The following is a 21,271-nucleotide window of genomic DNA, read 5'->3' as shown; positions in this document are numbered from 1 at the left end:
TTATGAAAAATTATAGGAAATGCTTATATAAGTTTGTAAACTAAATAATGCAAGTATATTATTTTGAAAGTAAGTATATATATATATATATATATATATATATTAGAAATATGAGGGAAACATTTCGTATCAACATCGGGTCCTGAAAGCTGTCTTAAGAATGTCTGAGTCCCTAATCTTCAACTGGTGATACCCTAACCTCAAGTCGATCTTGGAGAACACCCTCGCTCCATGAAGTTGGTCAAATAAATCATCAATACGAGGCAAAGAATACTTGTTCTTGATTGTGACTTTGCTCAACTGCCTGTAATCAATGCACATTCTCAGAGTGCCATCTTTCTTCTTCACAACTAGAACTGGTGCACCCCAAGGTGACACACTAGGTCGAATAAACCCATTTTCAAGGAGTTCCTGAAGCTATTCCTTTAATTCCTTTAACTCTGTCTGTGGCATACGATACAGTGGAATAGAAATGGGCTTAGTTCCCGGCACTAAATCAATATTGAAGTCAATATCCCTGTCCGATGGCATGCTCGACAGGTCTGCAGGAAACACATCCGAAAAATCCCTCACCACCGGAACTGAATCAATAATAGGAGTCTCTACACTGACATCCCTTGCAAAAGTCAAATTAGAAAGACAACCCTTTCCAACCATCCGCTGGACCTTCAAGAATGAAATCACTTTACTGGGAACATAATCCGACGAACCTCGCCACTCAATCCGTGGCACTCCCAGCATAGCCAACGTCTCCGCTTAGCGTGACAGTACATAATAGCATGACACTAAGATAACCAATCCATACCTAATTTCACGTCAAAGTCAACCATACTAAGTAGCAATAGATCCACTCTAGTCTCTAGTCCACCAATAGTCACTACACATGACCGATATACACGATCCTCAACAATAGTATCACCCACCGGTGTAGATACATAAACATATGAAACAAGAGAATCGCGGGGCCTATCCAAATAATGAGCAAAATATGACGACACATATGAAAAAGTTGAACTGAGATCAAATAATACAGAGTCATCCCTGTGGCAAACTAAGATAATACCTGTGATCATAGCATCTGAAGCAATATTATCTAGTCGGGCAAGGAGTGCATAGAAACGGGCCTGACCGCCACCTGATCGGCCTCCTCCTCTAAGGCGACCCCTAGCTGATTAACCTCCACCCCGAGCTGGTTGGGCGGGTGGTGAAGTAACCGGTGCTGAAGCCGAAGGCTGACTCCTCTGCTAGGATGAACCTCCCATAAGGCGAGGAAATAATCTCTTGATATGAGTCAAATCTCCATACTAAGAAACCTCTACCGACCACTAGCAATGGGACCGAAGGGAGCCCCGAGCACTAGGTTACCCACTAGAAGGACCAGGCATAAATGAACCCTAAACTGATGGTGCATGAGACGAACTTTGAGCTGGAAGGGCACTGAGAGATGAGTGGCTGTGATGTGAACTATGAGAACCCTGGCTAGATGATGCACCACGGTGAGCTGGACAAGCCGTCTGAGCATGCCTGAAGGGACGGTCCCTACCGTGGTGAAAATGACCTTATGAAGGAACACCACCAAAACTACCTAATCCACGAGGCCTCTTGACATCTCTCTGTACTTGCTTCTAGCGGCGAACCGACTCTATATCCCGAGCAATGTCAAACACCTTCTCAAAAGAAGCACTAGACACACTCTCTCTCTACTTAGAAGAATCTGCAGCTGATATATGAGGCCATTAATGAACCTCCTGATCCTATCCCTATTTGTGGGAACCAACCAGATAGCATGACGGTCCAACTCATAGAATGTTATCTCATACTGCATCACAGTCATACCACCCTAACGCAACTGCTCAAACTGATTGCATAGCTCCTCTCTAGGGGACTGCGACACATACTTCTCTAGGAAGAGAATGGAGAATTGCTACACATGTAAGGGGCACTGCACCAACCGGCCTATGCCTCTCATAAGCCTCCCACCAAGTGAATGCAGTTCCGGAGAACTGAAAACTAGTGAACAAAACCTCATTGGTCTAAAAAATACCCGCTGTGCGGAGGATCCTCTGACACTTATCCAAGAAACCCTAGGCATCCTCACCCTCTGCACCACTGAAAGTCGGAGGCTGAAGTCTACTAAACCTCTCCAATCTATGCTGCTCATCCTCAGGCATGGCTGGAACCACATAGTCCTGAGTAGTTGCAACTGGCTAGGATGGTGGTGCCCCCGGTGTTTGAAGTCCCTGAACAACCTGCTCAGGTGTGTGGGTGGCAGGAGTTTGAGCAAGACTGGTGCACACGGTCAAAATCTGAGCTAAGGTCTCTTGAAGACCTAGAATCATGAAGGGCACAGCTGGTGCCTGAGCTGGTCATGCTGGTGCATCCACAACTGGGACCTGATCCTGAACTGGGGCAACTGGTAGATCTATAGGTGCTCCCCTAGCTGCTATGCGGGCTACACCCCTGCCTCTACCATGGCCTCGATCGCGACCTCAGCCTCTCGCAGCCCCAACTGGTGGAACTGGTAGCTGTCCCTCCTGACCGGTAGCACGTTTCCTCACCATCTGTGAGAGAATAGAATAACAGAAGTTTAGTTACCAGAATCAACAGATTCGTACGATAAAAATTCAAGAATGTGAAGTTTCCTAAGGGTTCTACAGCCTCTCGAAGATAAGTACAAACGTCTCCGTACCGATCCGCAATACTCTAGTAAACCCGTTCATGACTCATGAGACCTATGTAACCTAGACTCTGATACCAACTTGTCACGACCCTAAACTCAAACCTGTCGTGATGGCGCCTATCAATAGTACTAGGCCAACCGACTTCCACAATACTACAATAATTCATTAAAAGCTATGCCAAAGGACATCATATTTAGTAGAGTTTCATAAAAGAAAACAAGAGTTGAACTCAAAAATAGAAATGCGGAAAATAAAGCCCCAAACATCGGGGTATCACTGAGTCATGAGCAACTACTACCACTGTTATGGTAATAACAAGACTACATAGTCTGGGAAAACTCCAAAATACATCTATGGGGAAGATAAAGAAGAAGAAAGCAGGGTTGCAGTCGCGAGGCAACTACCTTACTAACTCCAATGGTCATCAACAGAAAATATCAACAACCGTTACCGTACCCAGAGATACCTGGATCTGCACATAAGGTGCAGGGGTTAACGTGCGTACACCAACTCAGTAAGTAATGAGTCCAAACTATGGACAGAATGGTAGTGACGAACTCAACCTCAACAGATATAATAGAAACAACGTAAACGTAGGCATGCTTTCAGTTAAATAGACAACTCAAAGTAATAAGGTAAATGCATATCTGAACAGTTTAAAATGCACAACTCAATTGCCTTTACATACCAATGCACGACTACATGAAATGCATAGTGTACTCCCACTCTCAAGTTCTCCACCACTCGGTACTGAATATGGCCATCCAGCCCAGGAAAATCCATCCCAGAATATATACAACGCTAACTGTTAGTCACTCAGTATCGAGGAAAAAGGGCAATCCAACCTTGAGGAGAAATCCATCTCCAGGTATATATATAAATTCTTAACCACTCGGTATCGTATATGGCCATCCGGCCCAAGGAAATATATCCCGGAACATACTCATCACTGACTATAAGTCACCCGGTACCGAGGAACAAGGGTAATCCAACCCTGTGGAGAAATCTATATCCAGATATCAATACTTCGAACAAATCCATGTCCAAGGAAATCAATCCCTCAATAATATCATCCGCGCCCAATGTGGGTGTGCAGACTCTGGAGGGGCTCCTACGGCCCAAGCGCTATCATAATTAATATAACTACTACGGCATGCAGCCCAACCCATGACTGTCACTCATAACTAGGCTCTCGGCCTCACTCAGTAATCACTCTCCAATCTCACCCACGGGCTCACAATGTCATGGAAACTAGCCCGAAAATAATGATATGCTATTCCACTAATAACAACTGAGACTGAGATACGATATGAAATGTATGAATATGACTGAGTAAAAAATAACAGTGATATCAGTGAATGACAGCAAGAAATGACCACTAGGGGTCCAAACAATATCGGCGCGAAGACCAAACATGATATCTAACATGATTTACAGCTCAATTACTTTATCACATGATGAAAACACGGATATCAACAAGAAAGAGTCATTAAACGGTGCCATGAAATGAACCAGGTCATGATTCTCACGGTGTACGCCCGCCCGCACGCCCGTCACTTGGCATGTGCGTCACCTCAGTACTAACCACATAACACGTAGTTCGGGATTTTGAACCCTCAGAATCAAGTTTGAAAGTGTTACTTACCTCAAACCAAGCCAAAATCCTACTCCGCAATTCCTTTGCCTATGAAATTAGCCTCCAAACATCCCAAATCTAGCCAAAAGCAATACGGTACAATCAATATAGGCTAAGGGAACCAATTCCAGAAAAATACCAAATTATAGGCCAAATCCCGAAATTCCTGTTGACTTATTGATTTCATTAACATTTCGTACTCAGTCATATAATTCATTGCATATGATATCTCAATATCTATTTTTATTTATTGATACATCATATCATCATTTTCGGGCTACAGAGCTGGCTCCTCCTAGCCTGTAGCGCGGTCAACTTGGCTACAGAGCTGGCTCTGCCTGGCCTGTAGCATGGTCAAGCTGGCTATAGAGCTGGCTTTACTTGGTCTATAGCACGATAAGGCATGATATAGAGCTGGCTTTATTGGTCTGTAGCACAGTTTAGGTACTTGATGCTTTTGTGCTCTTTTCTTACTTCACTTTGCATCAAAACTTTCCAAATCACTTTCAATTGACTCCTACACATATAAATACCATTATTTAGCTCGAGTCACAAATATTCACACTAAAATTAACAAGATTGAGGCATAATGCACGGTAAATTACCTGCAAAAATATGGATTTTTAGCCAAACATCACCATCCCACGCTTAAGCTCTTGCTCGTCCTCGATCAACCAACATTTAATACTATTATTAGGCACTTTACACAATTGAAGCGAACTACACCAATGATCATGGTTGATAGAAACAATCAAACTGTAGCATATGCAGTCACTTACACTTCCCTTAACTTAAATATTTACAACAAAGATGGCATGCTTATAACAATCCTAGCCTCTAAACTGACTTAGTGTCACAATGCACTCATGGCTTGAACACCCAAAATAAAAGTCTTATAACGTTACTTATCCCTCATGAAACCATGTGCCCTCACAACAAGAACAAAAGAGTAAGTTGAATCTACACACTTAAATCAAATGCTCAAATATATTTTAAAGACTCATATATATCAAAGAATATCACTTTCTCTCAGAAGTCACATGCATACAATTGGTACCATAGGCTTGCCCTTAATGTAAATCTCTATTAATGTAAGCTCACTCGGTCTAAAATTAATTAGGACTTTTTTATGGTTGTAATATGGGCTAAGGGACGGGAATGATATATTTAGGAATAATGGATAACCATCCTAAGCACTTTAAAACATCACATAATCAATTGTAAGCGCAAATTCTTCAATCCCAATTTTAATTTCACAACTAAGATCATCACTAACAACATTTTCTCTTTCTTTAGGTACTACTTTTAATTCATAACCACTAGAAAGAATAAGATATCAATTTATTCATCTAAATGTTTCCTCTTTTTTTTCCCCAGAAATTTCTTTTTCTTGTTTTTTTATTTACGATTTTCACTAGTGGTGTGTTCTTTACAAAACAAGTGCATTTTTCTTTCTTTTATTGGTTCCGCTTGAAAGCCACCCGAATTCCCTCTTTACTTATTTTAGCGCTCATCTCACAATTAAAGTACTTTAAGAGGTAAAAGGATCAAAACAACATCAATTAAGAATAAAGAGGGTATAAGCTTGTAATATGAGTGCCAAATAAAAGTCTATAGGCTCAAAATGGTTAACTAGGGATAGATTTTATTTGTGATAGCAATAAAGCTCGAAAAGATTAAAAAAAGCCTAAAATCATTTGTCAAACCGAGCCTCACCTAAAAATTCGCTTCGACTCACATACATGTCAAGTTCTAGACACAAGTACAATGACATGTACTACACAAAAATATCACTTCAAACATAGCACATGACTCAATAAGGACGGTTTCATTCCGACTCTCAAACTAATGCAAGTATTCACGGAGCCACAAGATATTAAACATTAAACACAAAGTGAACATAAGTCAAGAAAATGAGACATAGGCATCACAAAACATGCTATCCAAATAACCAAGGCTTCATAAGCAATATTAGCACCTAGGGAAGTTACTACACATGCTAAATCTAAATATGCTACTATCAAACAAGTCAAGGGTGCCTAGGAATCTCATCTTTCTTCCTCCATTTTTTCCTGAGTCCTACTCTAGAAAAAAAAAACAAAAAAAAAACTACTACCGGTTCAACTACGTTCCATGGAAAAGAACCGAAGCACAAAGAAAAATTACGAGGGATTTTACTACCTAAAGGAAACTAAAAGATATATTTTTTGATTTTTGTTTGGGCTTTAATCCCTCAAGAAAACTTCTAAGAAGATCCATCGTCGGGAAATGTCCAATTTTTCTACCTTGTTTTTTTAAATTTTTCTTATTTTGAAAAACAAAATTTAGGAGCTACTAAAATACTACACAACTACGAAAACAAAAATAAGAAGCTAAAATCAAAATAAGAAGTAATATTTTCCTAACATACTACTACTAATTATCTAGAGGAATTCTCCCACCCCACACATAAATGAGTGCAGTGTCCCTAATGCATAAATAAAGCAAAAAAATAATGAGGGTGGACAAGAAACTCCCTGAAAGGCCAAAGGCTGAAAAATAGCGGCTCACGGAGTACTCAGACTTCCCTCATGCATGATCCTTTGTGTGGACCACCCACACTTAGTTCTCACCATCTAGCTCACTTTTACACTCTTCCAATAGCTTTGCATCCTATGCTTATATTCCTATAAAATAAAAATAGACACTATAAAAATAATATAATAAAAATAAAAATAAAATAAAGCAGTGAAGCTGGGTTGCCTCCCAACAAGCGTCTGATTTAACGTCGCGGCGCGACGCAGAACCTCGTCTAATCATTGGCAAGTAACACCTTCGACTTCTGACGATCAAAGTCACCTCCATAATAGTGCTTTACTCTTTGTCCGTTTACTAAGAACATTCTCTCACCACCTACGACGCGCAACTCAATTACACCATGTGGAGTGACTCTTACTACCTCAAACGGGCCCGACCATCATGATTTGAGCTTCCCCATAAAGAGTCTCAACCTCAAATTGAACAAGAGAACTAATTGGTTTGGTTCGAACTCGCGATTATGGATATTCTTATCATATCAGTGCTTGGTCTTTTCTTTATATAACTTGGCATTCTCATATGCGTGCAAGCAAAACTCATCAAGCTCGTTCAATTGCATCAACTATTTTCACCCACTTATTTTGCATCAAAGTTCAGCTTCTTTATCGCCCAATATGCCTTGTGCTCAAGTTTCACCGGTAAATGTCATGACTTCCCATAAACCAACTTGTAAGGGGAGGTTCCGACTGGAGTTTTGTAGGTGGTCTGGTATGCCCATAGAGCATCATCAAGCTTTGCAACCCAATATTTCCTACTTGCACTAACCGTATTTTCCAGAATTTGCTTTATTTCTCTATTTGACACTTCAACTTGTCCACTAGTCTGAGGATGGTAGGCGGTCGCAACCTTATGTTTGACCCCGTATTTCGATAAGACATTGTCCAATAGCTTGTTACAAAAATGGGTACCCCCATCACTTATCATCACTCTTGGAGTGTCGAACCTTGTAAAGATTTGCTTTTTGACAAAGTTAACCACAACCTTGGCATCATTGGTCGGTAGAGAAATAGCCTCCACCCACTTTGACACATAGTCAACTGCCACCAAATATACTTGCACCCATTGGACAAGGGAAATGAACCCATAAAATCAATTATTTTAACCTCCATAACACCATGCAATGGCATCTCATTCCTTTTCATAATTGTTCCTGTTTTCTGGCACCTATCACACCTCCTAACAAACTCATGGGCATCTTTAAATAACCTAGGACAATAGAAACCCTATTGCAACACCTTGGTTGCCGTTTTGTCACCCGCATGATGACCAACATAAGGCAACATATGACAATAATGTAAGATATCATTTATTTCAGATTCGGGCACACATCTTCTCATTAACTGATTGGTACAAGATTTGAACAGAAACGGCTCATCCCACATATATGATCTCACATCTCGCAAGAACTTCTTTTAGCATGAGGTTCAAGGTCAGGTGTCATTTCTTCACTTTCCATATAGTTAAATAAATTTGCATACCATGGCACCTCCCCAGCAGTAACGGCCAACAATTGCTCATCCGAGAAGGTTTCTTTGATGGCATCTCCATCAGCTACATGATTCCGAGTTTCTAACCTGGACAAGTGATCAGCCACTTGATTCTCTGTTCCTTTACGGTCTTAGATCTCCAAGTCAAGTTCTTGCAAGAGTAAAACCCAACGGATTAGCCTTGGTTTAGCATCTTTCTTTTTGAACAAATACCTAATGGCTGCATGGTCTGTGTAGATGATGATTTTGGTGCCAACCAAATAGGCCCGAATTTATCGAACGCCTACACTACAACAAGCAACTTCTTTTCCATCACAGTATAATTTATTTGAGTAGGAGTGAGAGTCTTTCTTGCGTAGTAAATGGAGTGAAATATTTTGCTCCTCCTCTAGCCAAATACGGCCCCAATTGCACCATCACAAGTGTCACACATCAGCTTGAATGGCTCATTCTAGTCAAGCATGATTGGTGCCCTCACTAACTTCTTTTTCAGCTCCTCGAATACTTTCAGACAAGCATCGTCAAACTTGAATGGCACATCCTTCTCTAACAACCTGCACAAAGGAGATGAAATTTTTGAGAAATCCTTTATAAATCGGCGATAAAAACCTGCATGTCCCAGAAAACTCCTAACTCCTTTCATTGAATTTGGCGGTGGCAACTTTTCAATTGCTTCCACATTAGACTTGTCAACTTCCAGTCCATCTTTGGACACCTTGTGCCCCAGCACTATACCTTCACGTACCATAACATGCCACTTTTTCCAATTTAGTACCAGATTAGTCTCCTCACACCTAGCAAGCACTTTAGCAAGATTGGTCAAGCATTTAGCAAAAGAAGGACCAAACACAGAAAAATCATCCATAAAGACCTCCACAAATCGTTCCATCATATCGGTGAAAATAGCCATCATACACCTTTAAAAAGTTGTAGGTGCATTACATAACCCGAATGACATTCTCTTAAATGCATAAGTGCCATAAGGGCATGTAAAAGTGGTCTTTTATTGATCTTCCGGGGCAATAACAATCTGATTATAATCTATGCATATTCGACAACTAGTCACAGCCCTAGTTGGGATTAATTAATTTTGTTCATTCACAACAACAGTCATACCCCCTTTTTAGGTACACATTGGACAGGGCTTACCCACTTACTATTGGAGATAGAAAATACTATACCTGCGTAATCACTTCTTTTCTTACCACCTCTTTCATGATTGGATTTAGGCAGCATTGATGTTCCACACTAGGCTTGTGTCCCTCCTTCATGAGTATTTTCTACATGCAGAATACAGGACTAATATCCTTTATATCAAACATTATCCAACCAATGACATGCTTGTGCTCCCTCATCCCCCTCAACAACTTTTCTTCCTGCAAGTTAGACAAATGAGAAGAAACAATCACAGGTAAAGTGCTAGAACTTCCCAAATATTCATAATGAAGATGCGATGGTAAGGGCTTAAGTTCCAATGTTGGGGCCTTCTCAACTGAGGGTTTAGGGGACGGGGCGATTGGCCTATCCAGAGGCTCTAATTGGGATCTTTCTCTTATGTATTCATAAGAAGCATCCAGAATTTGCAATATCTCCGCAACCTCTTCTTCAAGTTCTTAGTGATTGAACAACATCAATGCCCTTTCTAGTGCTTCATCTTTAAATACAGTTGGCTCCACGGCTAGTTCATTTATCTCTACCACAAAAATCATGGCAAGGTCCTCGTAATGACGAGGTAACTGAATGGCTCAATATATATTGAAGACTGCTTCTTCATTATCCACCCTCATGATTATCTTACTTTCTTAGACTTTGATAATTGCATCTCCAGCGGCCAAGAGAGGTCGTCCCAAGATGATAGGAACTAACTCATCATCCTCGTAGTCCAAGATGATAAAATCTGCAGAGAAAATAAACTTCCCAATATGCAGCAAGACGTCCTGAATTACCCACTCAGGATAAACATAAGATCTATCAACTAATTGTAGCATCACCTTGGTGGGTCTCGGAGCTCCTAAGACAAATTGTTTGAACACTGACAATGGAATAAGACTGATACTTTCACCCAAATCACATAAGGCTCTACCTACATCAATTTCACCAATCCTCACGGGGATGGTAAACTACCTAGATCCTTAAGCTTTTGTGGAAGCTTATGTTGAATCCTGGAAGTGCACTCCTCAGTAAGTGCGACGGTCTCAAACTCATTTAACCTCCTTTTATTTGCCACTATATCCTTAATATATTTTGCATATTTTGGGACATTACGGAGCATGTCCACCAAAGGGATGTTCAAGTGTATCTACTTCAGCATATCTAGAAATTTGTGGAACACGTGGTTATCATTTTTCTTTCTCAATCTTTGAGGAAAAGGGGGTGACACCCTCTCTGATATATGCTCAGACTCTATTTTGTTTTTCTCATCTACCTCTATAGGTTTTGGCACTCTTTCTTCTTAAAGCCGAGACGACTTCTTTTTCTTCTTAGGAATTTCTACCAACTCTCTCCCATTTCTCAACGTCTCTGCATTGACTTGAGGATTTTTCTCTGTATCACATGGGAGAGCTCCAGCAGGTCCAGTGTTTTGATTGTTAGCCATTTGCCCAAACCGCCTCTCTAGATTTCTGAACTTTATGCACAACTGTTGATTGTCTATCATGAGCTTTTTAATCATGTCAGTCAAACTCTCCTCTACTTGCCATGGGGGTTTAGGTGGATTATTGTAGTTAGCTTGAGGCTTGTTATTCTGATTTCCACCCTAAGAGAAGTTAGGATAATTCCTCCTGTTCGAATTGTATGTGTTACAATATTGAGCATTTTGATTTATCGGCCCTCTAGCTTGTTGCTCCACTTAGTAGATGGATTCAGGATTCACGGAGCATATGTCACTTGTGTGACCTTCGCCACATAACTCAAAGCAAGTAGATAGTTTTTGCACATGTTGCATCTGTTGTGCTTGGTGCATTGTCATTTTATTCATCTGATTTGCTAATCTCGCTATATCTACCCTTATGGCTGAGAAATTATCAAGCTCAATTACACCTGATGCCTTTTGTTTAAGTGCTCTTCATGGTTTTCCATTTCCTTGCTAATTATTATCATTAGCAGTAAATTTTTTAGCAGGATCTGGATTTCACTATACGGTCTTGCCATACAACTACCCCAACATGCTGAGTCAAGATTCATCTTCGATGTCTCGTCCAACCCATCCACGAAAGTGTGACCCAACATCTCATCAGTCCGACAATGATGTGGGCAGTCTCTGAGTAACTTCTTTTATCTTTTCCAAGCTTGACGAAGAGCCTCGCCATCTCCTTATTGAAACCCAAGAATCTGACTCCTCAACGACTTTGTCTTGTTAGTGGGAAAAAACTTGATTAAGAATTTTTGTGCTAGATTATCCCAAATGTGGATCGAGTTTGCGGGCTCCTTTAGCAACTATTCTTTGGCTTCCCCCGACAGTGACAAGGGAAACAGTGTTTTTCTGACATACTCTTTGGAAACATTCGGATAATTGTAAGTATATGTAATTTCCAAAAAATTTTGAATGTGCCACTACAAATCTTAATGAGATAGACCCACATACTGCCCTGTGGACTAAATCAGTTATACCATGTACTGTTTGAGCTCAAAGTCACTCGTGATATCAGGCTTTACTATAAGCTAAGTCATATTAGCAAGATTAGGCCTTGCGGCCTCGATCACTGGTCGCACTTCATTACATGCCATCTCAAGTGGTTGAGGTTGAACTATGATGTCCAACTCTCCTTCTGATCTAGTTCTAGCTTCGACTTCCCTTCTTACCCTATGAAGTATTCATTCTATTTCAAGTTCAAGAGAAAGAAGGTTGTTCGCACTTCTACTCCTCCCCATTCAAGATTAGACCTTGTGTTATCACAAATAAAGCAAACTACAAATTAAAACTTGAACAAATAATGAATAAAAGCTTAACTTAAATAAACAATCAATAACTAAGTCCCCGACAACAACGCCAAAAACTTATTGGTTCCCCAAGTACACACAAGTATACGTTGCCGTCAAGTAATAAAGTAACTCAAAAGTCGGATATCGAACCCACATAGACATAGATTAATCGTTAACTAAGTAAACTAAAACCAATTAACTATCCAAGATAATCAAAAATATTGTTTATCTACTAAACTACTTTTGCAAATATTGAACATGTAATTAACTAATTTATCAGGGATGCAACATGTGTTTTAGATTTTACTCAGAGGAAATGAAGATTCCAGGGTTATGGTTGGTTTATCAATCCTATTAAGTTCAATAACCACACTTGTTAATCCAGATTATCAATGGTTGTTAATTGACCAAATTGTTTATATGAATAGCATGTTCCCACAATACTACTCGCTTATCCATAATATATCAATCATATATTCCTATGCTATTGAATCTATCATGAATGAATATAATATGGTTTCTAACTAAGTAAGACTATTATGTATATTCCTATTATAACCGCGAATTTATTCCCCGAGCCACGACTTCAAAAATAAGCTCTCTTTAATTCTACTCTAATCTAAATACGGCTTTCCAAGCATAGCATAGATAGTAGGGTGAATTGGTAGCTACTACAATTCACAAGTTAAAACTAGAATTAAAGAAACAACCACAGGATGATAATCTGAATTAACGAAGATGTAATTAATAAACGTTAATAATCATGTCAACCACAACCCTAGAAACTAGAGTGCTTAGCCACTCATGTTCGTAGTAATAATTTTTCAAGTATTTTGCATAATCAAATTACAAAGAAAAGATGAAGGAATGAAGAAATCGATGATTTTCTCCTCCAAAAGTTGTCCCACGTGATGTTCTTGCCTCCAAAATGGCTTGTTCTCCCCTCTCTCAATTTATTTGAGGAGTATTTATATGTTAGGGCCAAAAATCCCTTAGTCCAAATCCGGGTTGTAGTCTTTTATCCAGCGACTTTTAATTACTGGGCTATAGACCTCGCGAAGCCAGGCATGTAGCGTGGTCAACCTAGCTACAGAGCTGGCTCCGCCTGGCCTGCAGCACGGTCAAGTTGGCTATAGAGCTGGCTTTACTTGGTCTGTACACGGTAAGGAACACTATAGAGCTAGCTTTTCTTGGTCTGTAGCACGGTTTAGGTACTTGATGCTTTTATGCTCTTTTCTTACTTCACATTGCACGAAAACTTTCTAAATCACTTCCAATTGACTCCTACACATATAAATACCATTATTTAGCTCGAGTCACAAATATTCACACTAAAATTAACAAGATCGAACCATAATGCAAGGTACATTACATGCAAAAATATGAATTTTTAGCCAAACATCATTTTCTATTAGATGAATTCAGGAGTTAAAATGAGCAAATTAATTTGGAATTACGTATGCATTTTAATATTTTTGGTATAGGTATACCTAAATTGAGTCGAAATTAGTTACGTTGAAGCCACAAATTCGATTTAGATCCGCTTCTTTGCTCCCTCCCCTCCCTCCTGTTTTAATGTTATGTTTCAATATAGCAATAGTAGTTTTTTTTTTTTTTTTTTTTTTTTTTTAACAATAGCAGTAACAATTGCTGTCATTAGTCAATTGTTTGTTACTCAATCTCTTAATATACCGTCAACATTCAAATTGAGACAATTACACAAACATTAGATCTATTTTATTCATGAAAAATCGGACACTAGCTGAATGACTGGAGAAATATCGAAACCTTGCATCAATTATCATTGTCATTTGTATCGCAATCAATGCAGACATGTATATATATTCTGTAGTTTTTAATAGTCTGTTCGTAGAGTCATACTTTCTACATAGTCATGCTTTTTGATTAACAGATCCGTAGGGTAACTATTCCTAGATGCATGCCTATTAGCACCATTTGGCCAAATCTTTATAGGATCAGCACTTTTCCCTTTTCTATCTTCTCACATAGAGCAATCTCTTTTAACCCACTTTTTTGGGTATTTGTCCTTTTGATATGATCCTAACTAGATTCTGTTTTTTTGTTAGATGACATTTCTACTTCCCAAGATAAAATAGGCAAAATTAAACCATCATTTCTAAGGTATTCCTATTTCTTAATAAGTGAACGAAAATTGACCACCAAAATCTAGATAATTACCATTGATTATCGCATTGCATTTTATTTAGCGAACCTATCTCAGATGCTAAATATTTGTGGGGGGAGAGGAATATAGCATAACGTAGTTTATTATGCTTTTGAGTACTCCCTCCGTTCCAGTTTATGTGAACCTATTTCCTTTTTGGTCCGTTCCAAAAAGAATGACCCCTTTCTAAATTTGGAAATAATTTAGCTTAAACTTCCAATTATACCCTTAATGAGAAGCTTTTATAACCACACATACTCTAGACCCCTTTTTTGACTTGTTTAGAACCAGAAATTCCAAAAGTCTTCATTTTTTCTTAAACTCCGTATCCAGTTAAACAGATTCACATAAATTGGAATGGAGGTAGTAGTATGTATCAAATTTGAGTCCAGGGACAGATCTAGACTAGACAGAATTCATCGCGTCTAGCTCAGACTACGTGTTAGTTTTGAAAATTAGCACATATATAAAAGATCAGTACCTACTTACTCTACTTTCAAAATTCACCAATATTGGGCCATATTTACCCACTTCCTTTTTATCATCCAATGCATAAATAGTGGAATCATAAAACATGAAAATAAAAGAAGAAACTGAACTAGCTTGAATCTCCTATCAGATCAGTACGTACTCACAAGATAGGCTAGTACAATGAAGAGTAAATAAAGATGAAGGTAATTCAACTTAGGTGCATAGCTAAGGTACATTCCGCAAAAAGGGCCAGCATGTGATAAACGACCGTACCTATTTAATAAGGTCGCTCTTAAACCTGGGGGGAAAGCACAAAGCGCATAAAATCATTGTGTAGCAGTGGACAAATGACAATTGCAGTGAAACATGAAAGCAGAAGAATGACATACAAAGGAAATTTGATGGTGACCTGCCAATTTCCATAAGAAGCCATGCTCCCAATTTCGACACGGTAGTATTTCAAGTCATTTACATTTTACACTAACATGTTATACTAGCTTCAATATCAGTGTAGTTTCTGTGCTAGCACGTTAATTAGTTATCGTTTTTATCAGGTTACAAATTAAAGTACATGTGTTAACTTATATGAGACCTGTTGTGGCAAACGTATAAAAGGAGTCAAATAAAAGTTCTGCTACTGCTGTTACCTATTTCATATTTTACGTATCTTCGACAACTTGGCAAATAAATAAACACAAGTAGATTAATACCAACTGAAGACCAAATCCAGGCGCAATTATGGTTCCATGTGTTTGGTAGCTGCGCTCTTGTCTATGCAGTAGCACCGTGCAGGTTTATGTTACTATATTTTGGTTCCTAGAAAAGTAGATCATGCATTTACATTTTCTGCATTCACATAGACAATGCACCGGTAAACTCAGAAGAATGTCAAGCGCACTGGACTGGAAAAAATCCAAATCTCAGCAACTTTATAGGAGAAGATAATTTGAGCTATTTACAAAGTGTTAAAATTGAACAGGTTCTTAAAGGACTGCTTTGTTTAAGAAACAAAAATAGGGCAGCCCGGTGCACTAAGCTCCCGCTATGCGCGGGGTCTGGTGAAGGGCAGAACCACAAGGGTCTATTGTACGCAGCCTTACCTTGCATTTCTGCGAGAAACAAGTACTAAATTAATTACCTTGTGCATCTGTGGCTATTATGTTTGCAAATGAGCACTATGCTTAAAATGCAACCAGTTATTTACCGTTGCTTCATGTTAAGGTTCTTCTTTTTGTACTCCTTTTTTTCCTTATTGCTTCATGCCTGTATTTCTTCATGTGTCGTCTCCCAGAAATTGACCAAGAGGAGATGAATGGTTTACAAGAAAAAGCTTAAACGAACCTCTAATTATAGCTCCATGATATCTCGAAGGATAGTAGGAGCATAGATGTACAATAGAACCTTATGCAGTTTGTTAGTAGTCACTAGGAAATGGAAAGGAGCAAAAGCTAATAGAAAGCGAACTCCACTGACTAGATAACTGTTTAAAAGAGGGGGAAAAATAAATTTTCTCTCATTTAAACAACATAAAAGTTCAAAATAAATTGAAGGAAGAATAATATATGGTACATCCGAAATGGAGTAACAACAATAGAAACTCTTACGTACCTACACAGCTCATGAAAATTAAAGCCCTAGCTATTTGTTAGGCTTATTGCAAAACATGTGAAGACTTGTGATTTTCACGTAAAGAGGTCACCATAATTACCTCGATCAAACCTACTTTCAGAGGCCACAACAGTATCCTCTGTTCTGCCTATGTTTCTCGCTTTCTCTTAGCATAATACAGCCTTTGCTTCATTTTCAATGGGCAATAGAGGAAGCACTTCAAGAAAACCTCAAGACTAACTTAAGCTGAAAGAAAGGTACATCGGATGCAACAAAAGGTCTTAGGAATCAGACAGAATCCAGTCACAAGACTGTAATATAATGCTAGCTGCAGAACATTGAATGTTCACTTTCAGCCCAAGAGCATTCTAATACGAAGGGAACAAAAGTAATATCACCTCCAACATCAGAAGTCATTTCTATTTTCTCTTTACATGCACTTATCAAAACAGAACTAGCTGAATATTTAGTGAAGTATTTATTAACAATTCAAGTCACTCTATCCACAAAATGTCAACAAACTGCTTTTAGCATTTATAGACAAAGGTAAACATGTTACATGGAGCTATGTCCAATATGTGACTTATCTTACTCAACTAAGTAGCAACCTATGTTGGCCCAAGTAAAGGAGAGTTTTGAAGATTGACAAATTAAAGGAACTCAGACATGGACCAAGTCCATCCTAGTGAATCATAGATATGGTCAACTCAAGCATGTGAGTTGCACGTGAAGAAGATAAACCTCACTTACCAGAAATGATATTTCCTGATCCTAATCGGAAAGGTTGCATATGTGATAAGTAGAAAGACTCTTTACACAAAGAGAACACGGCTCAAGCGATGGATAGAGCTAGAGGATGAGATCAACAAGAACTCTTTCACCAAGGAAGAGTAGCATCATGATTCTAGTTAATCTCTATTTACTAACTCCATAAATATCAGTGTTGTTCTCTTTTATAAGTAATGCACATAAGCAGAAGTTAAATCTCCGTGTTCTTTAATTTCTATATTTATTATTCCGCAACAGTAGTAGTTGGAACACAGAAGAACCATGTCCTTCTATAATTAGGTTAAACGTAAAATTGGGTACCACACAAATCACCCCCCTCTTGTGTGGTATTGAAGTATAAAACATCAATTGGTATCAGAGCGAGTTATCCTTGAAGAGGTTACACCTTAAGAACAGATCAAGATGAGTGAACCACCTGGAAACTGGGAAGGACAATCTACTTCTAGGCCTCCACTCTTTAATGCCCCAGTACTACTCCTGGTGGAAATATAGAATGAGAGATTATATCATCGGAGAGGACTATGAACTCTGGGACATTATTACTGATGGTCCCCTAGCTACAACGAAGAAGAATGCTGAAGGAGTGGATGTGCCAAAAACTAGAGCTGATGGCACTAGTGAGGACTTGAAGAAGTAGGAAAAGAATGCTAAGGCCGAGAAATGACTTGTGTGTGAACTTGGTCCAGACGAGTTCAACAGAATTCAAAGCTGCACTACTTCTAAAGAAATTTGGGACACTTTACAAGTGGTTCATGAAGGAACTCCTTAAGTGAAGAGATCAAGAGGAACACTACTGTATTCTCAATATGAGAATTTCACCATGAAGGAAGGAGAAACCATCCAAGAGATGTACACATGGTTCACAACACTAACAAAGGATGTTAAGTCTCTTGGAAGGATTATCCTTGAAGAAGACAAGGTTGGGAAAATTCTGACAAGGGTCTTTCCTGTTACTTGGGAAAGCAAAATCACTGCTATTCATGAGTCAAAGAACATTGCCACTCTCAAGTTGGACGAGTTAATGAAAATCTCATTGCCTATGAACTGAGAAGGAAGACCATGAAGATGAATGCTCCCAAGAAAGAAAGAAGCCTGGCTCTCAGAATTGCTGAAGGTGCAGATCTAGAGGAAGATGAAATGGACATGATCACAAGGGACTTCAAGAAGTATATAATCAGAGGAAAGTGTTCTTCAAGAAGTTCAACCTACAACAAACAAAGGGTCCCTGAAAAATAGACCCACGAGGGCTGTAACAAATGTGGTAAGACTGACCACATGATAAAAAATTATCCTCAATGGAAAATAGAATGGAAGAAAGAATGGGCTGAACGAAGGAACAGGAAGAAGGAACAAGTTCATCCCAAGAAAAATAAAGGAGCAACGAAGGCTATGGTTGCTGCCTGGGGAGAAAGCTCAGATGAGGAATCAGAAGATGAAGATAGAGATGAACAAGCACTTATGGCTATTGGAGAATCAGATGATGAACAAGCACTTATGGCCATTGGAGAATCAGATGATGAACAAGAGGTAAGTGTGTTTCATCTCAAAGACAAGATTAATTTTTTGTCTAAAGAAAGGCTATTTGAGTTTCTGATAGATTTCATTGATGAGTCTGAGGTCATAAACAATGAAAAGGAACAATTGTCTAAGGAATGTGTAATCTTGAAAGCTCAGTGCAATAATCTAGAACTCAGGGCTAGTGAAAGTGATAGTAAAAATACTGAGTTGAAGAACCATGTTCTTGAACTTGAGACCATTGTGTTAAAGCTCAGATCTGAAAATTTAAAACTGAAATTAGGAACAAGTAAAAAGAAAACTGATCAAATACATGTCACCTTAGAAGAAAATTTAGTAAAAATGAAGGATGAGCAGATAAGAGTCCTAAAAGAAGATCTAGGTAAGGTTAATCATGAACTAGACAGAACTTGCAAATGGAATAAGTCCTCTGATACACTATCTTGGCTATAAGAACATCACAGTAGCAATAAGAGAGGACTGGGCTATGGGACCCCTGCACCTAAGTGGGATCCCAAAAGCAATTATATCACACTTCCTGAGAACAAAATCTGCACACAATGTGGTAAGACTGGTCACTTTAAAGTGAATGTAATGCAAAAGAAAAGGCATGTCAAAAGAACAAAACCTTTGTTCAAGGGAAAAATAAGCTCCTAGGATGGGCTAAAAAGAATTTAATTCACTCTTTTGCTATAGAAAGGGACCCAAACTAGTTTGAGTTCCTAAGACTAACCCCTGATTTTCTCTTGTAGGTCAAAATGAAGGGAAGCAGTCAAATATATTACATGGATAGTGGCTGCTCAAAGCATATGACTAGAAGCAAGAACCAGTTCCTTTCACTTGAGGACCTCAAAAGAGGTAATGTCTCATTTGGAATTGGTAAGAAAAAGGAGATCATTGGGGTTGGAAAGATAGGTAAGACAGTCTCACACTTCATTGAGAATGTCTACTTGATAGATGGCTTGAAATATAGCCTAATTAGTGTATCACAATTGTGTAACCGGGGTAACTTGGTAGCATTCACCTCTAACAAATGTTTTGTGATAAATCTTACCACTGATAAGATTATTTTTTAGGGAAAAAGAGTAAACAATATATACATTGTAGATCTGTCCACTCTTTCAGAAAATGAACTCACTTTCCTAAGTGTGTTGGACAATGATCCCCTCCTTTGGCACAAAAGACTTGGACATGCAAGTCTAAGTCAACTCAACAAATTAGTCTCCAAGGACCTGGTGATAGAGCTGCCTAACATCAAGTTTAAGGAAGACAAAGTTTGTGAGGCTTTTGCAAGGAGAAAGCAGGTAAGATCCTCTTTTAAAAGCAAGAAAGTGGTAAGCATGACCAGGTCGATGGAACTGGTTCATATGGATCTCCGTGGTCCAATGAGAACATTAAGTAGAGATGGTAAGAAATATATGATGGTGCTTGTTGATGATTACTCTAGGTTTACTTGGACATTATTTTTAAAATCCAAGGATGAAGCATTTGACATGTTTACTGCCTTTGTTAGAAAAACTCAGAAACAACTCGGTAATCAACTTGCATCAATTAGGTCTAATCATGGAACTAAATTTGAAAATGCTAAGTTTGTTGAATTTTGTGATGAACATGGTATATATCACAATTTTTCTGCCCCTAGGACTCCTCAACAACATGGAGTAGTTGAAAGAAAGAATAAGACTCTTGAAGATATGGCTAGGACTATGCTTCTTTCTAGTAAACTGGCCCATAGCTTCTGGGCAGAGGCTGTAAATATTGCATGTTACATTATTAATAAGTGTATGACTAGACCTCTTGTAGAAAAGACTCCCTATGAGTTACTTAAAGGGAGAAAACCAAATATATCCCATCTTAGGGCATTTGGATGCAAGTGCTTTGTGCACAATAATGGAAAGGACTCCCTAGGTAAGTTTGATCCCAGAAGTGATGAGGGAGTATTCTTGGGATATTCTTCACATAGCAAAGCTTATAAAGTGTACAACAAAAGAACTATGTGTGAAGAAGAAAGTGTACATGTAGTTTTTGATGAAACTAACATTCTTTCTGAGATACAGGAACATCAAAATAAAGCTATTGGGCTGGTAAAAGAGTTAAATGAAGCTGCACCGGAAGAAGGAACAGGTGATGAAACAGGTTCTTCCGTCTAGGGCAACCTGACAGGGGGAACTAAATAAAGAAGATCTAAAACTAATCCCCAAATGGAACCTGTCCATGAGCCTGTTCCTCAGCAACAGAACATGGGAGAAACATCACACAGAAACCAGTTGGTTGTGAAACCTTACAAATATCAAAGTTCTCATCCCATTGAGAACATAATTACTGATCCAACCTTTGGAATTAAAACTAGATCTCAATTAAAGAATTTGTGTGCTTTTGATGCCTTCTTATCTCTTATTGA

General features: G+C 38.8%; 1 protein-coding gene across 1 annotated transcript; it reads left to right on the top strand.

Annotated features, from left to right (window-relative positions):
- The first annotated feature begins 18,414 nt into the window (after positions 1–18,414).
- LOC138885174 (uncharacterized) lies at positions 18,415–21,020 on the top strand. Its single transcript, XM_070166084.1, has 5 exons — positions 18,415–18,553; positions 18,662–19,257; positions 19,623–19,785; positions 20,092–20,174; positions 20,928–21,020. The coding sequence occupies exons 1-5, from the start codon at positions 18,415–18,417 to the stop codon at positions 21,018–21,020; spliced, it is 1,074 nt and encodes a 357-aa protein (XP_070022185.1).
- Positions 21,021–21,271: the final 251 nt, after the last annotated feature.

The sequence above is a fragment of the Nicotiana sylvestris genome, chromosome 2 (genome assembly GCF_000393655.2).
Source record: "Nicotiana sylvestris chromosome 2, ASM39365v2, whole genome shotgun sequence".
Classification (NCBI taxonomy): Eukaryota; Viridiplantae; Streptophyta; class Magnoliopsida; order Solanales; family Solanaceae; genus Nicotiana; species Nicotiana sylvestris.
The sequence above is the reverse complement of the archived record's forward strand: the minus strand, read 5'-3'. Positions and strand labels throughout refer to the sequence as shown.